We start from the raw sequence: 20,849 nt of genomic DNA, 5'->3' as shown, positions 1-20,849 counted from the left end.
CAACAGTGTGACTGACCACTTTCTCATAGGCGACCTCATGATGACCTGTTGGATGGGAAGAGACCAAGAACAGGCTGCTGCCTGGCTAGGGGAGGCTGGAAAAGAGTTCCTTAGTCTTCCTCACCCACTGGCAGTAAAAAGGAAGGCATTCTTTCAGAGGCCTAGGCCTTGCCTCAGCCCAGTCTGGGTCCACATTGTAAACAGTGTTTTGCAAAGACATAGGACAGCCCTCCCCCGCCACCTTGAGCACTCATTAATCTTGTTTTTCTCTGACTTCCCCAATTCCCTGGTCTTTGGTATGCTGCATTGCTGTTGACAGTGACCAGGGAGTTGAAATCGAGTTCCCACATTTCTGTCCCAAATGTCACTATTCCCTCTTCCTTCCCTGCACACCGGGAAGGCATTTGCAAACCTTCCCTCTGCTCTGAGCAGAGCAGAGCAGAGCAGAGCAGGCGGTTGCCTTCATCTCTGCTTTGCTTTTCTGCTAACTCCTGTTGTCTGAATTTCACTTTCAAGCCCACCACTTAGCACCAGTTAGCTTGGCACAGTGCCCACCATCCAGCAGCTACAAAGAGAAACTCAGTGGTGGCACTCGGCATGGACGAAGCCTCTTCCTCCACTGCCCCCAAGTCCCTCCCCAACCCCCACCTCCCCCCATGGCATCAAATCAAACTGCGGCAGACTTGACAAATCTATTTGGCACGGTTCACTCAACTACTTCAACCCCAACAGCCCAGAGAGCTGCGCTGACGCACCGTGAATGAGGGGGAATCTGCACATTAAATACAGATATCTGAACGAAAGATCTGCTAATGAAGGGGCAGCTGAGACCATCCTTGCAGGGGAGACAAGGAAAGCCCCTGGGCGTCCACCGCACCCGCAGTGGGGTGAAGGAGCTTGGAGAGTGGGGCGATGCCTAATTGGCAGGCTCTCCATTTTCCTGCCTCCTTCTAAGTACACAAAGGATGAATTTCTAATGGGGAAGAGAAAGGGCTTTTCCTCTGCCCCAACTCCATTTATTTGGGCACGACTAATTCACTAAAACAAAAACAAAAACAAAAAAACTCTCAAGTTACCCCTTGGCTGCTGGGGAACTAAATCTAGCCAAGTGGGGAAAGAGGAGGCAAAAGAGAGAGAATATATCCACTATGAAAAAGTTGAGAAAAATAATTCTGAAAACCAGAAAGCTAAATTCAATTTCAGGAATATCTTTCCTGAAGAATGAATACCAGGGATAAAGCCAGGGAGGACAGCATTCTATGAAAATGTGCAGTGCTAAGGTATTTCCAAAAGCAGATTTCCTACAAATGATGTTTTAAATAGCATCCTGGTCCATCTGCATGCTTTTAAAACAGCTTATGCTACAGTATCCCTCTGGGCCTGTGCTGCTTAGTCATTGCGCCTGGACAGGGAGACAATCAGGTGAGCCCCGCTCCTCTCCCCGGGGACCACCCCTGCCTGGCTTCTGGCCCTCGTCTGCTAGCTAAGCTTCCGAGATCTACCGGTTTATAATTGAAAAGGGTGGGGTGGAACCAGGTCTCAGCCCCCAAGCTCCTGGCACCCAGTGCCAATTCAGGCTGGGCATTCCCAACGGATGCTTGGTAAGTCTTTCTGAAACCAAGTCAGTGGGAAACCAGACCTGGCCTGGCACATCTTTCAATTGCTACGTACCTCACTTTCCTTATCGTGGAAATCGGGCAATTGTGTGCATGTGTGTGAGATACCTGGTAATATCCAGAAGCCATGGTTTTCAGATGAGTGGTACCCCGTTACTATGGTGATTTTGATTTTTTAAAAATCTACTCCTTTTCCCATTTCCCAAGTGAGACTGCCAACATCACAGTTCAGAATTTTCTGGGTCTAAGGTTTCCAGCTGCACCAGCCAGAGCAAGCTGCCTCGGGGCAGTGACAGGGGCTGAGGAGATTCCCTTTGGAAAAGATCTTTGGCCTCCCTAGGCTTGGCCACATGTGCCCCATTTTGATAATTCACACCCTGACAGACCAGGGCTTGGTGGAACTGTAATGCTACAGGAGAGACCCTCTTCCTCCCTCCCTACCTCCTTTTTAGGGAAGGACAGGCAGCCCCTAGGAATCCCCCGGACATCACACTCTCCTTCCAGACCTCTGCACCAGCTCCTGCTCTGCAGGGGGCATTGTGCCCTGTGTTCCCATCACAGATACCCCAATCCCACCCACACAAGCCCGTGGCTGTTTGCAATAAGCCCCCATGGGCTGAGTGTGCTGTGTATATACACATAGAGCCAGCACATCGCCTGTGCCAGCTGCAGACCCAGAATGTCATGTCTTAAGGAAGTGGAGTGCCAGACATTCATCCATATGTATACAACAAAAGCCCCACATCACCCACACAGACCACACCTCCGGGAGCCGCAGATGCGGGAGGCACCAGCAGAGAGAATTCAATGCCTCGCCGCTAAGCATGATTGCCAGTTCAGAGCCCATCCCCAACAAACTGAATTTCTCCTCATTATTTATTGTCCTTTTTCTTCTCCAGGACATTGTGATTCCCTCTCAGGATTTGTGCCCTTTCATTTCCAGAGCTCGGTAACTCCTGAACTATAGTATCATGTGGTTTTGTGATTGTTAACCCAGCATGTGGAAGGGACTCAGGCCATAAATGTTCAGTGAATCCTGTGTGGGGAGAAGTGGACTGGGGACATATTTTCTCCTTCATTTGAAGTCAGAGAACACTCTGCAAGCTCTCTCTCTCTGCTGCGCAAGATGCAACAGCAACTGGCTGTCAGAGAAACGGTGTTTTCCAATCGCTTTAGCCTAAGAGAGAAGATTTTCAAGGCCAGCACGACCCTTGCCTCCATCAATTATCTGAGCCTGACTACACAAGGCCCTCTCTCCTGTAGGAGGTCGGCTTAAAGCTCCCCTGATCCCATCCCTCCTGCCCTGGTCCAATGTGCCTTTAAGGTAGGATCATGGATTTACCTTGTGGTTTTTGCCATGCCGGTACACCATCCAGTCCTCTCCATTAGTGCTGACTTCCAGCTTGTAGGATTTGACATAGTAGCCATTCTGTGTTTCCCTGGAAATCGCTCCCTGTGTTGCGATGGCCGTGAGCATGGTTAAAAAGCGCAGGTCCACCTGGGGAATAGAGGGCTGGAGTAAGAGACCACCATTCCCAACACAGGGCAGTGTCTTGTTTTTTTCCAAAGGACACAATCATTAGACTTAGCTTCCAACCTGTATCTGTGATTCACTGAGACGTACTTGTAATTAGTATCAGTTTGCAATTCCATTGGACGATTAAACTCACATTATCTTACACTAAATCAGACACCTTGAAAAGTTAGATTACTTTTCTTTTTTCTCTCTTTTGCAAATATGAAGGGACAATACTCGATTTTTCTCAATCATTGAGCATCTAGAGCTATAATCCCTTCTTAGTAAATGATGGCCTGCCTTGGACTGTGGAAGCAGATGCTGCTTTAAAGAAACAAGGTTGAATCTACTCCACTCTACTCCTGTCCAGTTCAATCCAACTCACTTATAATGCCCTAGTTCCAAAAGTCACACTCATAGAGGCATCCCCTCCCCACACCCTCTCGCTCCATTGTGTATTTAGTTGCTCAGGTCACTAAGGGGTCAAAGGGCATGTAGAGTCTGCCCAAGCAATTAGGCTTATGCACCGAGTCCTGACCTTTTGCTCTATGAGGAGGATGGCCAACATTTTAAGGTACTTCCCCTCCCACAATGCCAAACCCATTTGGAAATTGCTGGATGTCATTCCTTTGATGGCCATGGTGTTTCTTAATGGCTGTCTCCATATGACCAAAATGTAGCTAGAACACACTGGCTAAATTCAATTCAGTAAGCACTTATTGGTGACCTACAATGTGCTCAGCATTACTAAACATTTGAATAAGTGGTACATAGTGCCGTCTACACGTATGAGAAACAGGTGGATAGCAATAGGAGAAAGTATATGATTAAGGTCAAAGATAGGGGATGCCAGTTATACAGAACTTTCTGGAAGTTTTGCAGGCTGAGAGGAGATGGATTTTTGGAGAGGCAGAGAGAAGAGACAATGACAAATGGTCCCAGGGCTTGCTGTTAGAACCTCTGTGGACTCCCTGGAGTTTCTAAGTGGTCTTTCTCCCTTTCCTGTTGTCTGCTTTGCAATATCCTTCTTAGAGCAGAGGTCACCGTGTCGCCTCAGAGCTAGGACAGGCTTGTCAGTGGGTCACAAGGCTGTCTTACGTGTGTCATAAAAGAGTCACTGCTCTGGTGTGGAACTAGTAGCTTGCTTTTCCCCTGTTTACTTCTTCCCAGGGGATGAGAATTGGAGCAGTGTGCAGTGCGGGAAGATTACTCAACATGAGCTGCAAGGTTTATTCAGAATAAAGCAAACAATGGTCTGAAGAGATGCTGCCGAGCATCTGGGCACCTTGAGTTCTGTTCCTGGTAGTGACATTTTCCTATGTGTTCTTCTGATAGCTCTGTGCAAAACCTTCCTGGCAGGGCTCTCTCCAATAGCAAAGATCATGAGAAGCTGTCATGTGCAGCTAGCACCTCAACAAACCTCCCCTTAGGAGAATGCCCCCCATGTCCCTGATGCCTCCCTGTGCCAAGAATGAGGAAGATCCAAACAGCTTATATAATGTTCCTTGGATATCTATAGTGATAGGGCAAACAGCATCCTGGCCAAACAACTTCTCCCCAGGCCCAGTAATCCCCACAAGGGCAGGGGCAGGCTCTCTCTGATCAGTGTATGCCAGCATGTAACCCAGTGCCTGGCATACACATCTGTTCGGATGAATGAATGAATGGAGTTCTCAGGTATGCTGTGTTTATTTTCTTTGTGTCCTCTGCCTACTGTATTTGAGAAGCTACCCTCCTACCCCAGCAATACATACACACTCTCACATCCTCTGGTATCTGCACAAGTACCTGGAGATACTCCTTGTTGGAATCCAAGTTGGGGGTCCAGCCATTGTCATCACCATGGAGCCGGCTTTGTTGAGGGGTCCACCTCCCATCAGAGTAGGTAGATGAGGCACTGATCTGTTCATTAGCAATCCGGCCAGACTCCATGCCCAGAGGAACATTGCACTGAAAGTCTGGGGAAAGCAGACAGTCAAATGCAGTTAGGCCTTCCAACCTCATACCTCGGGATCCCCCAAATGCTGCCTCCCTTCTAGCAACAAGTCCTTGCAGGCACTTCCTCATTTAAAAGACCCTAATTATATGCTGACATTTTAAAAACAACTACATCAAGTCATGGAGCTTGACAACCCCTCTGGGTCTGAGAGAAACTAAATGGGACCTAAAAGAAATCAGGCTATGGATAAATAAGAGAATCATCATACAGATTAAAAATACAATCTAAAGCACAAGAACTGTTATTGCTGCAGGCTACAGATGCCAGATGCACCATTACTGCAATACAGGTAAATGTGAGATAGACTCGTGGCGATTTGGGTGAGCTCATACATCGTGGGAAGCCTGCTTTATTAATAAACACCCAGGAGGCACTTTTGCTTCTTTCTTTTTTCACTCAACTGTCTTGTGAGTTCTGGCACAGAAGACAGACATTACAAAGCATAAATACTTGTCTTTGGGAAATCTCTCCATGAGCACATGCATGTCACTCTCTATTCCCCCGCACCACCTGTCCGGACAAATAGACCCAGAAGTCACTTACTCTGGCCCTGTGCTGTCAGTTGCATTGCTGTCCTTCTATGAATGTCATAAACACTGATCGATATGTGTGTGTGCATGTGTCTAAGATCGGCCAGCAATCCTTATCAGGTATCAACCTATTCTTTACTCTGTGACTGCACTGGCCATTCACGGGACCTGGTGCAATTTGCCATACTGTTTCTTTGTCACTCAATCTTCAGAAGCTCTTTGATGAAAAAACAAATGCAAAACCCAGCAACCTTCCTGCAGGCCAGGCTGCCGTGTCTGTAGTTATATATATGGTGAGTTGTCTGCAATCAGGGTAGGATTTCCATAGCTTGAATCATTCTTAAAAGTGCTTCTTTAGTCTTTAAAGTTATTTGGGGCTGGACATGGTGGCTCACACCTATAATCCCAGCATTTGGGGAGGCCAAGGCAGGCAGATCACTTGAGGCCAGGAGTTCGAGACCAGTCTAGCCAACATGGTGAAACTCCACCTCTGCTAAAAATACAAAAATTAGCTGGGCATGGTGGCACATGCCTGTAGTTCCAGCTACTCGGGAGGCTGAGACACGAGAATTGCTTAAACCCGGGAGGTGGAGGTTGCACCGGGAGGAGTGAGATTGAGCCACTGCACTCCAGCCTGGGCAACAGAGAGAGACTCTGTCTCAAAAAAAAAAAAAAAAAGTTATCGTTTGGGTTTTTAAGTAGAAATGGCAGCATATTTGAAACACATGTCCAAGAACAGCTGATTTGAAGATGTTGCTCAGTGCTGAGGGACTGCAAGTCCCACAGCAGCTGTGGTCAGAGTGATAGTTTTTAATTCCTTGCTTGGTGCCTGGCACATACTAGAAGCTCCACAAACTATCTTTGGTGGAAGGGTGAAGTCCGAGTCTAAGCAGTTGTACCAATCTAGTCAGGAAAACATTACCCAGGCCCAGAGATGGTTAATGTCAAAAAATCCAGAGAGAGAGAGGTTTAAAATGGTTCACTTTTGTGACAATGGCCCCTGAGATTTTGAGAGGGAAAAAAATGGCCACAGACTAAAAAAATGTTAGCACAGGAGGGGCCCTGTATAGATCATCCTAACTAGCCTCTCTTTCATTCATAGATGAGGAAACTGAGGTATGAGATGGTACCATGACTTTCCCTGAAAATAACTAATTCTTGTTACACACATATATATATTTTTTAAAGAAATAAGCACCCAGATTGAAATGTGTTCTTTTCTCATCAACCTCTTCCTGGCAAGAGGATGTGGGCGCCTCTAAACTCAGATGCCACCATAAATTCCGTAGAGTTCCCATCTCCTCCCTCATAAGAGCTCAGCCCCCCTTCACCTGTACACCCTCACAGCCCTGATGGAAGGACAGGACAGAGGTTCCCAATCGGCCAACTCACTCTCTAGTGGCTCTTGGTGGACCAGGTAGTAACGCGCAGAGAAGCCATCCTTGGCCACCGCCATGTCCGTGTGAAAGGTCAGGGAGAGGATCCCCGTCGATGAACGAAGTTCAGAGGGTGTTTTGGTCCCACAGTACTTGCCAATCAGGGGGCCAACTGGACATTCAAGACAAAGAGAAGTCAGTGGAAATCAAAATGTCAAACTTGGTTTTCACTCCGTTTTCCCTTCCCCTCATTGCATTTCATTCAGTGGAGCACACTTTGTACATCTTGCCATAAAAACCAAAGATATGTTTCAAGAACAATGGCTAATATTTTTCTTGCACATTAAAAAGCACTTTCACTTTTTCATTAAAAAGGTACAGGCCACTTTGACTGGCTTCATTCTGTTCTCAGTGGCCTGGAAGATGAGCTGGAAAGGTATCATTACAATGTCTGTTCTACAGAGGAAGAAACTGAAGTTTGGAGAGCGCATGTGATTTCTTTATTCTTACTGCTAGGAAATAGCAGAGCTGGGCCTACAACCCAAGTTTTCTGACTAAGTGTTGTGCTTTACCCAGGAAATGAAATTGCTCTTTTTGCTTAGTCATCAAGTCTCCTTTATATTAGAAAAAACTTACAATGACTACAAAAGTGAAAGATTTGTTCCTCTCCAATACTGATTAGACCCAAGATCTGTGTTGGTCTTCACCTGCGAAGTACTGGTGGCTGTTAGCCTTGGGTGATGTACTTTTCAATATTTATGACTATATTAATAACAATTTTTAAATTATAGTAATAATGATGATGATAGCAGCTAACTTAACACAGATAAGGCACAGATAGGGTAAGGGATTTGTCTAAGGTTGCACAGCTGGGGAGTAGCAGAGCTGGGAGTTAAGCCCGGCCAGTCTGGCTCTGGAGTCCTTCTGTTTTGTCACAGGGGTTAGCCACTGAGCCACCTTCTATCCTGACAATTTGGAGTAGAAATGAACACCGTAAGTTTTTTCATCCTTTCCAAGTATCTATTTAGTCTCCTATCCTTTTCTAAAGGAATATTTCCAAGAAAGTAGACAGTCTTCCTGTAATTTCTCTCAAGCTATCCTTAGTGAAAGGGAAGAAGAGAAAGTCACCATGGGTCATATAAGAACTCATAGGAGCTTTGAAGTCTTTGTTCTTCCTCTTTATCATCACTAAAGCAATTAACAGGCAAAGGCCAAGCTACTGAGGAATGCCTCATGACATCACTCACCATGTGGAATGCCATCCCAGATGTCCAGCCAATCGTACTTGCAGTCCCCCTCTCCCACCTGCAAAGGGTCATGCTCCAGGTCAAAGATCAGGAACTGCAGGATGATCTCCATCTTGGGTTTGGCCAGGATGGTAAAGGTGCAGTCCAAGTTGTGTGGATACTTCTCAGGAAACCCAGGAGATTCGATGGTCCCGTTGGGGCTTGTGAAGTTTTTTGAGCAATCTTCAGAGCCTGTATGTAAAAGAGAACTGTAGCACTAAGAAGAAGATGCCTTTCTTTGTGGCCTCTGTCACATGGGTTATTTAAATGTTTGGCCCCAAATCCCCCTACTCTTGAGGTTTTTGTTGCCACTGGAGTGGCCCTTGAAGCAACATACTCTTCACATGCACGTTTCAAGCCCTCATAAATTAGGGAGGCACAGCTGGCTTGCTCTACATATTAGAGTGAGAGCAGCAATTGAGGAATTGGGGAGTGGGGTGGGGGTACAGAGAAGTATGTGTGTGTGTGTGTGTGTGTGTGTGTATGAGAGAGAGAGAGAGAGAGGGATTCTCTTGAAAAGAGGAACAGAGTCTTCTTTCTCAATTACTCAGCTGCTCACTCCAGAAATGTAAGTTATTTCAATCCTTAAGGAAGCCTTGCTGATTGCCAGCAGGGAAAACAATGTTACCCCTTATTTATTGCTGACCTCAACACTAGCCCCTATTGTACCACAGCCAACGAAGTGCCCCCTTCTCCCTCCAAGATCCAAGGTGCCTCAGGGGAGGGGCAAAGGGGAGCTTGGGTCTCATTCATGTCATGACTATATTAAAACGAGCTGCTCTGTAGTGGTCGGACAATTAACAATCGATGTTTTTAGCTGGTGGATCACAGCAGGTCGTTGGGGATGTTAAAGGCCGCTCCGGCAACAAGTTTGGAAAAATGCAGCAGTGCATTGACATTTGGAAGGCTTCTGGCTCCTTTGTGGTGTGGATGGCCTTGTTTCTCTCCTGAGCTCTTGTGTCGGCTTTCTTGGGACGCATGGAGGCATCCTGATTAAATGCGGCACACATTCGCATCCTGGTGCAAGCTTGGATGGCAGCAGGAGCAGGAACAGGAGCTCATAAGAGGATTACAGCCACCCTATCTCTTAATGCCTCTAGGTGGAGTCATATTAAAAGGGTCCTTGTGCTTTAACCAGCCACCGTTTGCCAGGGCAGCACCACAGATGGGTCCCGGGAGCACTGCAACCCAGACCCATGGACCCACGAAGCACGAGCTCATGCACATTCACGCAATGAATGAAAGTGCTGGACAATTAGAATTGATTTCACTCGTTATGTTCAGATTTTAAAAGAAGAAAAGGAAGCAGGATTTTTGAGGAGGATAATAGACACTCTAAGCATAAAAAACACAACCAACCAGAAATACTCGGTAAACTAGGTGTTTACTGGCAGGAAGTGTCCTCTGGGGCTCACACTGAAATATAACTAGGTGATGTCAATACACTGATCTGAGCCTGCAGCGATGCCTTTATCCGCAGCTCCTGTAGGAGGCCTCTCATTGAGTTTCTTTATTGATGACAGCTTTCTGGAAAGAGGCAAATGTCTGATTTGGAAGAAGTGCCATGCAAATAAATGCGGATGGAGGAGTTGCAACTTTCTTCAGCACCAGACAGAAAATTCCAGTATCTCCTACCTATCCATCCATCACTTCCTACTTTCCACCTTGTGCTGTGCTTTGGCAGGGTAGGGACTAGGAACACACGAGGGCAAGGGCTAACCTTTGCATGGGTTCTGTGGAGGCTCTAAGCAGCGAATCTCAGAGGCTCTGCACCCCATCATTCATATGCATGGCAGCAGCAGGTCAGGCCGAGTTTTCAATGGGCAGCTAGTCCTGGAGGGATGAGCTGGGGCTGCCTCCCCCAGCTTTGTTTATGATTGGGCTTCAGACTCCTGAGGGCCTCCTCAATGGCCCGGGATGAGGCAATTCAGCAAAGCCAAGCCAGCTGGCGGGTCTTCAGGGGGCCAAGAGGAATTTTGAAAAGGTTAGAGTTTATGGCTGCTGTGCAGCATTCTTCATGCGGGCCACTCAGCTGAGCCTCACACATGGTTGGGAGGAAATTAACTCTCTATTCACTTCTTGCTTGAGAGCTAGAAAGAGCATCCTGACATGCCCTCTTAGAGCTTGCTCTATTGTCATTCCCTTAGAAGGCAAGGGGAATGTCCACCCCCCTGGGAGTGGGGAATTTTCTGGCGGAATCTTTCTTTGGTTCCTGTCATTGGTGGGGCACAAGTGCTTCCACGATGGACATCTAGTGAGTCTAAGAGAGGCTTGGAGAATGTGAAATTTGAAAGTATCCATAGTTCCCAGGGTCCTGAGCTCCTGCATTTGACTGAAAAGAAACTTCAACCTTAGGTACTTAAGGCAAAAAAAAAAAAGAAAAAGAAAAAGAAAAAAGCATTTCTGATATATGGCTATAAATGGGTATATCCTTTGGCTTATTTTGAAGGCGGTGGAAAAACTTTTGTCCAGTTTTATCTATTTTTATGCAGAAAAATAAAACCTGTCTGTTAACATCATGCATTCATCTCTAATCGTACCATCTCACTGTTTGCAGCATCACAAAAGCAGCTGAATAGCAGATGCCAGGAAGAGATCTCAGAAAAGGAGGCAGAAGCTGGCTGGCTCTTGCAGACATCTGCCTTATCCAAGATCCTTTTCTGAGATGTGTTAGAAGGTTTAAAGGTTAAAGGAAGAACTCAAGTCAACAAATACTCAAGCCCACTCAAGGCTAAGATTGTCTACAGAAGCTGGGGGATTTGGGTTGCAGCGAATGATTTCACAGGAAAAGACTCTGCTATGAAAAATGTCCACTCTGTTTTTCTGCTGTGAATTTTACAATAACTCTGCAAGTAGAAGAATCTATAGGTATCAAGACATTTAAAACACAGTGGATTTACCCAAAGCTGAGTTTGCCTTCCCCGCAGAAGGTGAATTCAGTTCCTGAATTCAGGAAGTGGAGGCAGTAGGCACTCCGAGTTTTCTCTACCTCTGTGAATGACCCCAAAAATGTCGGTTTCTGAAGTGTCACAGGCAAACATGAAAGAAAACCTAATCTTGAACTTATGGTTAAAGGAGCTTCTGGAAAAAACCAAACACACACACACACACATTTTCCACTGATTTTGTTTTCAATGTGACATTTTACGTTTAAAAATTCCTTTTTTTTTTTTTCTGTTCTGCTCATGGTATCTTGATTTGAGATCTTTTAAGTATGTAAGTTGTTCTGGCTTACCCTTTTAAATGTAGACAGTCTGGTAACATATAGAATCTTTTATACACCACTTCACTTAGGGCAGACATGAACCTTCCACGCCAGCCACATGCCCTGGTCTGCACTCACACTGTGGGTCCTACAGCAGAGCCTCACCAGGGTAATGTACCATCGAAGGCTTCTAGAGCCCTCTGTATGGCTATTTGCGTATCTGTGTTTACAGTTTCCCCCGCTTCTTCCTCTCTATGAATCCGACTAGCAAACATAGCTGTGTTTGTTTGGATTTCTTCAGCATGTCCACCCATTTCTTTCATGTTCTGTGGATGACGTAAACTTTGTATATTTTCTCTCCTGACTCCAACAATGGAAATGTGGGTATAGGACAAGGCACCTGCATGAATGCTCATTTTTCTAAACTTCTCTGTTTTGAATTTTGCTCCCTTGCACATTTCTGCACTTTATACAAGGTTGACTTTTTTTTTTTTTGAGATGGAATTTCGCTCTTGTCGTCCAGGCTGGACTGCAATGGCATGATCTCGGCTCACTGCCACTTCCACCTTCTGGGTTCAAGTGATTCTCCTGCCTCAGCCTCCCAAGTAGCTGGGATTACAGGCACGTGCCACCATGCCCGGCTAAGTTTTGTATTTTCAGTAGAGACCAGGTTTCGCCATGTTGGCCAGGCTGGTGTCAAACTCCTGACCTCAGGTGATCCGCCTGCCACAACCTCCCAAAGTGCTGGGATTACAGGTGTGAGCCACTGCGCCCGGCATATATAAGACTGACTGTCATGCGGACAGTTGCTCTTCCAGCAGCAGGTGGGTATGACGGCAGGTACAAGTGGCCCTGAGAAGTCTATGGGCTCTCATCTGCTCTCTTACATTGCCAGGAGTGTGGCTGTTGTTGGCAGGGCTTTCTCTTACAATCTCTTCACTAGGCAACCCCAATCCTTAAAGCAGGCCACCCCATTTCTCCAAGCTGAAGCCACCTAGCTCCGTTGGCTGGCACCATTGTTTCTAGGCAGTTCACAGACTTGTTGCTTCATTTGAAATCCTGCTTCAGCATGTCCTCAAGACAGCAATATTGAATTATGATACCCTCTTACATGTTTTATCTTTTAATATCCTCCTTTCAAATTTGCATGATGGATAGAGTGAACATTGACTTTTCCTGTGGCTTTCTGGAGAATGTAGCATGATGCCTTGTGAAATACTAAGTTGGGTGGTGTGAGACCAAGGCTGAGTTTTCATGGCCCTGCTCACCCTTGTTCTGACTTCCCTTGGCCAGCTTCCTGGAAGATCTTGCTTGGAGCTGTTTTCCTTTCATGGCCAGCACAGTGCAGCCGAGTGGCAGCATTAGCACTAGGGACCTTGCTATTGAATAGATTCTCTGGAGCCCCTCGATTGCTAAGCCACTTGACTGCTCCCCCATTTTCATAACCACCACATGTCAATTGTACCTTTACTTTGCACTTATTCATTCTGCCTCATATCATAGTTTTCCTTTCAATTTACATACATACTCATCCAATAACATCACCTGCGAATCTGTTACGTGCAAAGGGTTTGCACACCTGCCTCTCCAACCCGAAGAGAGCAAGCATCCCCTTTTATTTCTTTCTTTTATTCTCCCCACTGCTCGGCAGCAGAGGATGCTCCACTGGTGCTGGTGGCATTGATCTGAATTTTGCACAAGACTCAGGGGAATATGGATCAAGCTACTCAGGGGCCTCACAACAGCTTGAGCCACTGGACACACAGATTGTCAGCCCCTGTGACCTCATCATAGTCAGGAGCATGAAAACCCAAGGCAGAGAGACCTTCTTGGGACCTGTGCCCTGCAGCAGCCTGGGCTGCCACTCTTGCATGACACAGTCCCCTTGCCCCACCCCTTCATTTGATTCCACGTTCTTGTTCTCGGGCAGACAAATCCGACAAATATTTAGACAGAGTGGATATAAAAAGTGCTTTCAGCAGCTACCACTTCCTTTCAAGAACTGTTTAGTGAAAAAGAAAATATATATGAATAGTTCCCCTCACACTGAACTCAACAGGCGCCGGTCTTGGGCCTCTTGATGACAAGGCTGACAACCTCCCCTCGAACCAGACTCCATCCACGAGTTGTAAAATTTGGGCTGCTGGGGGGAGAGGGGAGACACACACATAGATGGAAGGGGAGCCTCTGAGGAAGGGAGTGGGTGGTGGGTGGGGAGGACTGGAGGACATGCTTCCCTTAGCCTCGAGATAACAAGCTCCACACATCACAGAAGAGGACACACCACTGGGAGAGCTTGAGTGTAGCTGATGAAGCGGGGTCTTGTGAATAAAAGTCTGCTGTATTTAGTTTTGGAAATGAGCACTGGCCCATATTCTCAGGCCCTAAAGTAATCTAAGGGGGACCTGATGGAAATCAAGCAGTCAACTTAAAGCAAGTGCAGTGCCCTCTGACTCTTTTTCTGCTATTTTTTGATTGCTTTTCAGGGAGTCAAGTTCATTGGCATTTAGAGAGTAGGGGTTCAATGGACAGAGGTGGTAACATGGACTGCCAAGGGGAATTTCTAGGAACCTTATTTTAATTTAAAAGCTATGGTGTGACCCCATTTTGGAGGTCATGGCAAGATCTTTAGAGACTCCAAACAATGAAAAGATTATGTCCTCAGCCCCATATAGTTCCAAATAAAGACATCATTAGACCATGAAGTAATCGTGAGAAAGTCATCAGAGTTTTGCTTTTTCCCATGAAGATTATTTTGATTTTAAAAAACATACAAAAATCCAATTCTTTCAAGAAGTGTTTTTCTGTTTGTCTAATACCACAAACAATGGCTGTTTTGACCCCACCCCCACCCCCCCACCCACAGCCCGCCCCCTTAAGCTGGTGGATAATCTGAGCTGGCTCTTCTTCTCAGGATGTTTGTGGGTTCACCTTGAACCTCTCACCATGCTCAAGCTGGATGACACTGTCACCCTTACCCAGGGCCTCAGCCCACTGGGTGCTGTCCCTCCTTCTTCTCTAAGACGCCAATCTCCCGGCCCCTACGTGTGTGTGACCACACTGACCTGTCTTGAAGATCTCGTAGCGCAGAGAGAAGCCTGCCCCCTGCCGGGCGTAGTCGGAGGTGAACTTGATGTAGAGCATGGAGCCCGAGGAGATGATGGTGGGCGGGGCGATGTTCCCACAGTGTTTGCCCAGGAGGTCTGCGGATTCACTGTCCCCATCCCGAATCTCGATAAAGTCATACCTGGGTGGGGATGGCACAGACAAGAAAAGATCACTCGAAGGACATGAGAAGGACCGCTGTGTCGCTCCCACTTATGTCTCTCTATTCATTTGCAGAAGTTCAGGTGTTTCAGATGGATAAGCGAAGGGCACTTATGTCTGCTTGTACAGACTGGCAAACAGAGATACTGCAGGTCGTTGTGCTTTGTGAAAGCCACAGAGTGACTAAACACATGGCTGGAAGGCCTTATCTCTTGCCCACGTAAGAGCAGGAGCATCGTTCTATCAAATATCACAAAACACATTTTTTTCTTCCTTCAATAGCACCATTTTTATTTCCATTATGCTCTCTCAGAATCTTAGTCTCTCCTTCTTAGCTCTGTGACATTGCAAGCTGCTGAACCCCTTTGAGCATCCATTTCTTCATCTGTAAGATGAGGATAAAAATATCCACTCCACAAGGCTGGGGAGAAGATAGAATGAAAAAATATATATATGTAAGGGGCTAGGCACTGTGCCAGGCACACGGGGGATGTTTCAGAGACATTTGTTTATTTTCCCATCTCCCTCCAGCCCCCTGTTTCAATTTTCCCCTGGGCCATCCCTTCTTTAATTGTTAGTGACAAAGACTCCCCACCCGTGGGCCACCGCCTCCCTAAGATGACTCTGCGAGGTTCCCATCAGCAGTGTCTAGTCAACATGTGTTCTTAAAAGGAATCAGCCTCATGTTAGATAAGGGGATAAAAACCTTTCTCCAAAAGCAGGGGTGAGTCTCCAGGGGCCGACCGTCTACGTGCACACAACTATTAGCCTCAGTGAGAGGTAGGGCAGGCTGCCCTCCTGAAGTGGAGGCCTGTGCTCATTTGAAGCAGAGTCAAACTGGCCAGGGCTGGGAAGAAGGTACCTCAAAGATACCCTTGGCTCCTTCATGGGAAGGTGCAAACATAATGCACCATTTTATCTTGACAGACACACATTTTCCAGCCCCCGTATGTGCTCTGGCAGTCCTCACTGTGCTGCGTTTGTGCTGCTTTTGGGCTCCCAGTTAATACTCCTGTCACAACTGCTTAGGTGGGAAACTTCCTCCCACCAGCTCCCTTCCAACTGCTGGCCGCTGCACCATTATTTACTGAAAACCATCCATCTCCCTCTCCCTCCCTTTCTGTTTATTTATTTTGCATCAACCTGTTAAAGCAACACTTAAGAAATCTCTTCCTTGCGGGTAAGGAGAGGGCTGGGAATGCACCCTTCTGTGGGATGTGCCTGCCAAAGGATCCTGTCACATACAAGGATCTGGGGTTGCCGGCTGCCGGAAGGAGTGGCTGGTGTGAGCTGGGGAGGCCTGAGGCCTCACTTCAGCCCCCAGGAGCTATGTTACTTAGCCACTTTGAAATAATAGGCCTGTAAAGGAAGTCTAAGGAGTGGGCCAGGATTAATTCATTCTTAGACCCCACAGGGCTGGACTCCCACAGTCCAAAAAGAACCGCTGAAGCTCCTTAGAGTCTGGAGAAGTCAAAATGGCAGTTTCAACCCCCAGGGAGAAATGGAGAGATGGTCACAGATTGAGAAGGCCGTGAGGTTGGGGAATCTGTTTAGGTCTGTGGTTTCAGTGTGGGAGATGGTGCTGACTTTGAAAACATGCTTCCTCATTTCCAAAACAAAAGTAAAAAGACGCTTCATTTGTTCTCAGGGGAAACTCCCAAACCTTCCAGAAAACCCCTCCGTGCTATTTTCACACTAAGGCAAGCACTGCTGGACAGACACATTCCTGTGAGCAATGGTGATGCCCTGGCAATGTGCACAAAGGTTGAGAGGCTCTGCTACCCATGTTCATTAATCAGACAACTCATCTGGACTAAGAAATGCATGGCCCAGAGCGCAAGAGTCCCAATCCCAGAAGCAGACAGAGCTGGGCTTGCACCCCAGCTTGGCCACTTTTTAGCTGGGTGACCTCAGGCAAGTTACTGAACCTTTCTGAGCCTCAGAAATGGGGAGAAAAAGAGTAAAGTAGGGATATTACAATCTTCTCCTAGGGTTGATGTGGGACTTAAATGACAAAATCTAATCTATCTAAAGTGTTAGTCCATAGTCTGGCACTCAGTGAGTGCTAAGTAAATGTGAACTGTGATTTGTTGTATTTTCACACCCATTTCACAGGCAAGGAGGCTGAGCCACAGAGCAGAAGCGACCCTGTTTTCAGAAATGGAACAAATGAGCAGAGGTGTAGTATCAGCGGGAATGGAAATCTGTTCAAACATTCTGAAAGGCATTTTGGTGAAATGTGACAGAAGTTAATATGTACATAGCCTTTAATCCAGCAATCCTGCTGCTAGGAATTTTTCCTAAGAAAATAATCAGACAATTGTGCAAAGATGCATATGCATCTTCGTGCATATATTTTGAAAAAATATAAAAAGTGGGAGGATATTTTGCTTATAAATGGTTTCAAAGCCCAACCGTAGAGGGAGGGTGAATCCATCTGGGATATTTATAAAATGGAATACTCTCCTGCTACAATCAATAGTCTGCAGGTCTAGAATTTTTTGTTTTTATGGAAAAATGTTCATGCTATACTGTTAACTTTTTAAAAAGGAGATTTTTTAAAAGTATGTTTTAAAAGGTATACATACATTTCCTCACATAAACATACAGAGGAAATCTGAAAGACTACTAAAATATGAACAATGGCGACAGACATGGGTGGTAGGATAATTGGTAATTTTTTCTCTCTTCTTTGTAAAAGAATCCAGCTGTCATGATTTAGCAGATGTAGAAGGAAGTTCATCATCATCACCATCATCATCCATGTCACAGAACTGGAGTGAGGAATAAATGAGACACAGTAGGTCGGGACATCTAGAACAGTGCCAAGGACATGACCCACATTCAATAAATAATTTTTTAAACTTTTTTTTAAAGCTTCACCAGATAGTTCCAGTCTTTGTGTTGCCAATTTCTCTAGGAAGGACAAAGAGAGGCCCTGACATCCCACTGGCTTGTTCATCAGAAGTGAGAGGGTTTTATCTGGTTGCCTAATCACCCATGGAGTCATTTAGGGGATTAACAGAATCAGCAATGAAGCAGGGCTGCCCAAAAAATGCCACTGTTACAAGCTTGCCTCAATTTACTCAACGGATACAGACCACCCCAAATCCCTTCTTGTAATGCTGCCTGCAACAAATACATCCTTATGTATCTAACACACATATAGAGAAGGGATGCATTTTTGAAAAAGCTTCATATAATTCAATCATACTATAAATTTTTTCTCTGAGCTTGTTAGTTAAAGGACCCCTCTGCTGAATCCTTTTGTGAAGCAAATAATCAACAAACCTTACTTGAACTTCTTAGAAAAACTAGATTTTTCTATAAGGTTTGCTTGGGGGGAAGTGACACAGAGTTACAATTCGGCAGCTGAAATCCCCCCAACTTCCAGTCTTCTGGTTCTGCCCTGTGGACAAGCCCCACTTAACCACATGGTCTTCTGGCTGGGCCTTTTATATAAAGGGCACACTCCAAATGACATGCTGACTTCATACAGAATGTCTCATTTACCTCCTGTGTGACTGACTCATTTGGGGAAATTTTTTATTATGAGGGATTTGCTACAGCTGGAGTAAATCTCCTTAGAAATTTCAGTGTTGTCAGGTTCATTTGTGAAGAGTTAGGCAGAGGCTTAGGAAGTTTCTGGCTTTGGAATAAATACGGCTTTGCATCTAGTGTCTAATACCCAGTGTTTGGTAAAGGAATCTGGGGTACAGACTCAGAGCTCACCCCAACGATAGTCAAGTAGGATAACTTGAAAAGCTGCTCCTCTTAGAACGTATCACTCGTTTTCCAGAAGGCAACATAAACCAGCTAACAGACATATTAACTAGAGTGTTTGCATTTCATTATTCATAATCTCTCCTAAATGAAAAATTCCTTTCAAAGCTTTAACACTACCTTGTATTGTTTTATTTATTTTTTTCCTGAGCTGAAGTAGCCATCTCTACTCCCAGTTCTTTATTTTCTCTCTAAAACGGTTCCCCAAGTGCCTTTTTATTTGTCTCCTCACAGATTCGGACGTCTGCATGGTGAGCATTTGTCTAGAGAATGCTTTCTCTACTTTCTTTCTCAACTTCAAAGTCTTACATTTCTCTCCCCAAACCTACATTTGGGCCATGGGAAATTTTGACAGTGAAGTTAATTTTAAGAGTCCATGGGAGAGATATGAAAAAGCAACAATCTCATCTCTTCCTCTCATCACTAGGCAAACATGAAAAAGGGCTTTCTAGTTTCCATAACTGTCTCCACGCTTGACACTTCCCAGCAGGGCACCAAAGGCTGGGTTAGTCAATGGAGCCTGTGCTGGAAGATTCACCAAGCTTAGGTCCTTCTCTCAGGGCACCAACATGTCTGGCCCTTGTCAGAATCCAGCTTTAGGGATGCCACACAGAACCACTTGGAAGGGGATTTCTGTATCGAAGATAGAGTACTTAGGTCTTCAGAGGAAGAATACTCTGCCCCTTCTTTTGGGTCTACGTATCAGAACATCTCTGCCCAAGTCCTGACATCATAACCTTTGCCAACCAAGCAAGGCCTCCTTTCACACTGCTCATCATAAGATCATAAGATGTTGAAGACATTTTGTATATGGTGAGCTCTTTCCAACCCCAGGGCCTTTGCAAGCGCTCTTTCCTCTGCCTGCAGTACTCCTCATTGGTGCTTTCCAGGGCTGGTTGTTGCTCATCCTTCAGGCTTAAGGACAAATGTTACCTCCTCAGAGAAGCCTACTGTCACCACCCTATTTCAGACGGCATGCCCTTATTCTCTATCTCACCATCGTCTTACTTCTTTCATAGCTATGATTATAATCTGGAAAGGTCTTGTCAATATACCTATTTGTTTATGATCTGTCTCCTGCACCAGACAATAAGCACCATGAAGGCAAGGACCTTGCCCCTTCACTGCTGAATTTACGACACTTCCTTGGTGCCTGGCATGTAGGAGGTCTCATTCACTTTTTGTTGAGTAAATAAATGTAAATGAATAAGGGACTTCAGGCTGGTGTTCCATGTTGAGAAGAATGCGTGCTACGATGATGCTTTCCGTGGAGTTTGATCCATTTTATACTCTCTTTGTGCCCCAACACATTTACTGAGCTATTCTGGTTGTATCTGAAAACGAAAATGTTGCCTTGTGACTCAAAAACATGAAATATAACATTTTGAGTGGAAGAAACATCTCAAATCATGCTGACAGCATTTTCACTATTAGCGGCAAACAAATCAACTATAATTAAAATGCTGTCAAAGTGATTTGAGATTTTTCTCACACTTTCAAAGTTCCATATTTCATGAGTAGATTATCCAGGCCAGAGAATTTATCACCTCCTGGAGTGCCTTTCTTCCAAGAGGCTCAAAGACATCTACAAACACTGTCTTATTAATCCTTACATTAAAACCTGTGAGGAAATTAGGAGGAAAAAAACAGCACTGTCACATACAACTTCCCAACAAAGAAGCTGCATGATGCCTAAAAAGGCTGCAAGGCAGATCTGCACAATGCTGAGGTCTCTGGTCGGTTCAGGCCTGAAGCCAGGCCACCTGCTCCTTAGGCTCAGTACAGTCACCTAGCCTTTATGGAGAAGTCAGCTCACTGTCAGGTCAGACTTTTTAAAGTAAATTTCATTTCCTTGAATTTCTGCCTTGCATCTGTACCACCCATTTACTAAAAAGCTGGTATATCTGCAAACTGTTCACATTTTATTGAGCATTTACTATGGGCCAGGCCGTTGATTCAGATATTATTTCATTTAATCCTCATTTCATCCAAACCAGGCCCTGTTACAATTACCATCCATTTGCAGATGCAGACATCGAGGCTCAGAGCAGTTAAGTGACCTGCCCAAGGTTACATGAGGAGGAAAGGTCAGAGACAGGCATTGAACCCAAGTAGTCAAACTCCAGGGCACAGAGACCTTCCCTTCCTCCCTTTGTCTCCTTGTGGGAGGAAGATCTGAGGGCAATGAAAATACCGGATTGCCATAGCACAATAGCATTAGCAGGTACCAGGTGTAAAGAATCCTTATGGCCTCAGTTAGGTTTCCACAAA

At 45.6% G+C, this 20,849-nt stretch overlaps 1 protein-coding gene across 7 annotated transcripts in view; it reads right to left on the bottom strand.

Moving 5' to 3' along the window:
• Positions 1 to 20,849, bottom strand: part of NRP2 (neuropilin 2) — a 115,379-nt gene that overhangs the window by 66,842 nt on the left and 27,688 nt on the right. For all 7 annotated transcript variants that reach the window (XM_016950360.4, XM_001136720.7, XM_016950363.4 and 4 more), the window contains 5 exons: positions 14,594 to 14,775; positions 8,285 to 8,515; positions 7,054 to 7,209; positions 4,921 to 5,090; positions 2,959 to 3,114 (listed from right to left, as the gene is read on the bottom strand). In XM_016950360.4, coding sequence (XP_016805849.2) covers positions 2,959 to 3,114; positions 4,921 to 5,090; positions 7,054 to 7,209; positions 8,285 to 8,515; positions 14,594 to 14,775 — 895 coding nt within the window. The remainder of the gene's footprint in view (positions 1 to 2,958; positions 3,115 to 4,920; positions 5,091 to 7,053; positions 7,210 to 8,284; positions 8,516 to 14,593; positions 14,776 to 20,849) is intronic.

The sequence above is a fragment of the Pan troglodytes genome, chromosome 13 (genome assembly GCF_028858775.2).
Source record: "Pan troglodytes isolate AG18354 chromosome 13, NHGRI_mPanTro3-v2.0_pri, whole genome shotgun sequence".
Classification (NCBI taxonomy): Eukaryota; Metazoa; Chordata; class Mammalia; order Primates; family Hominidae; genus Pan; species Pan troglodytes.
Note: the sequence above shows the minus strand (reverse complement) of the source record. Positions and strands in the feature narration are given on the sequence as shown.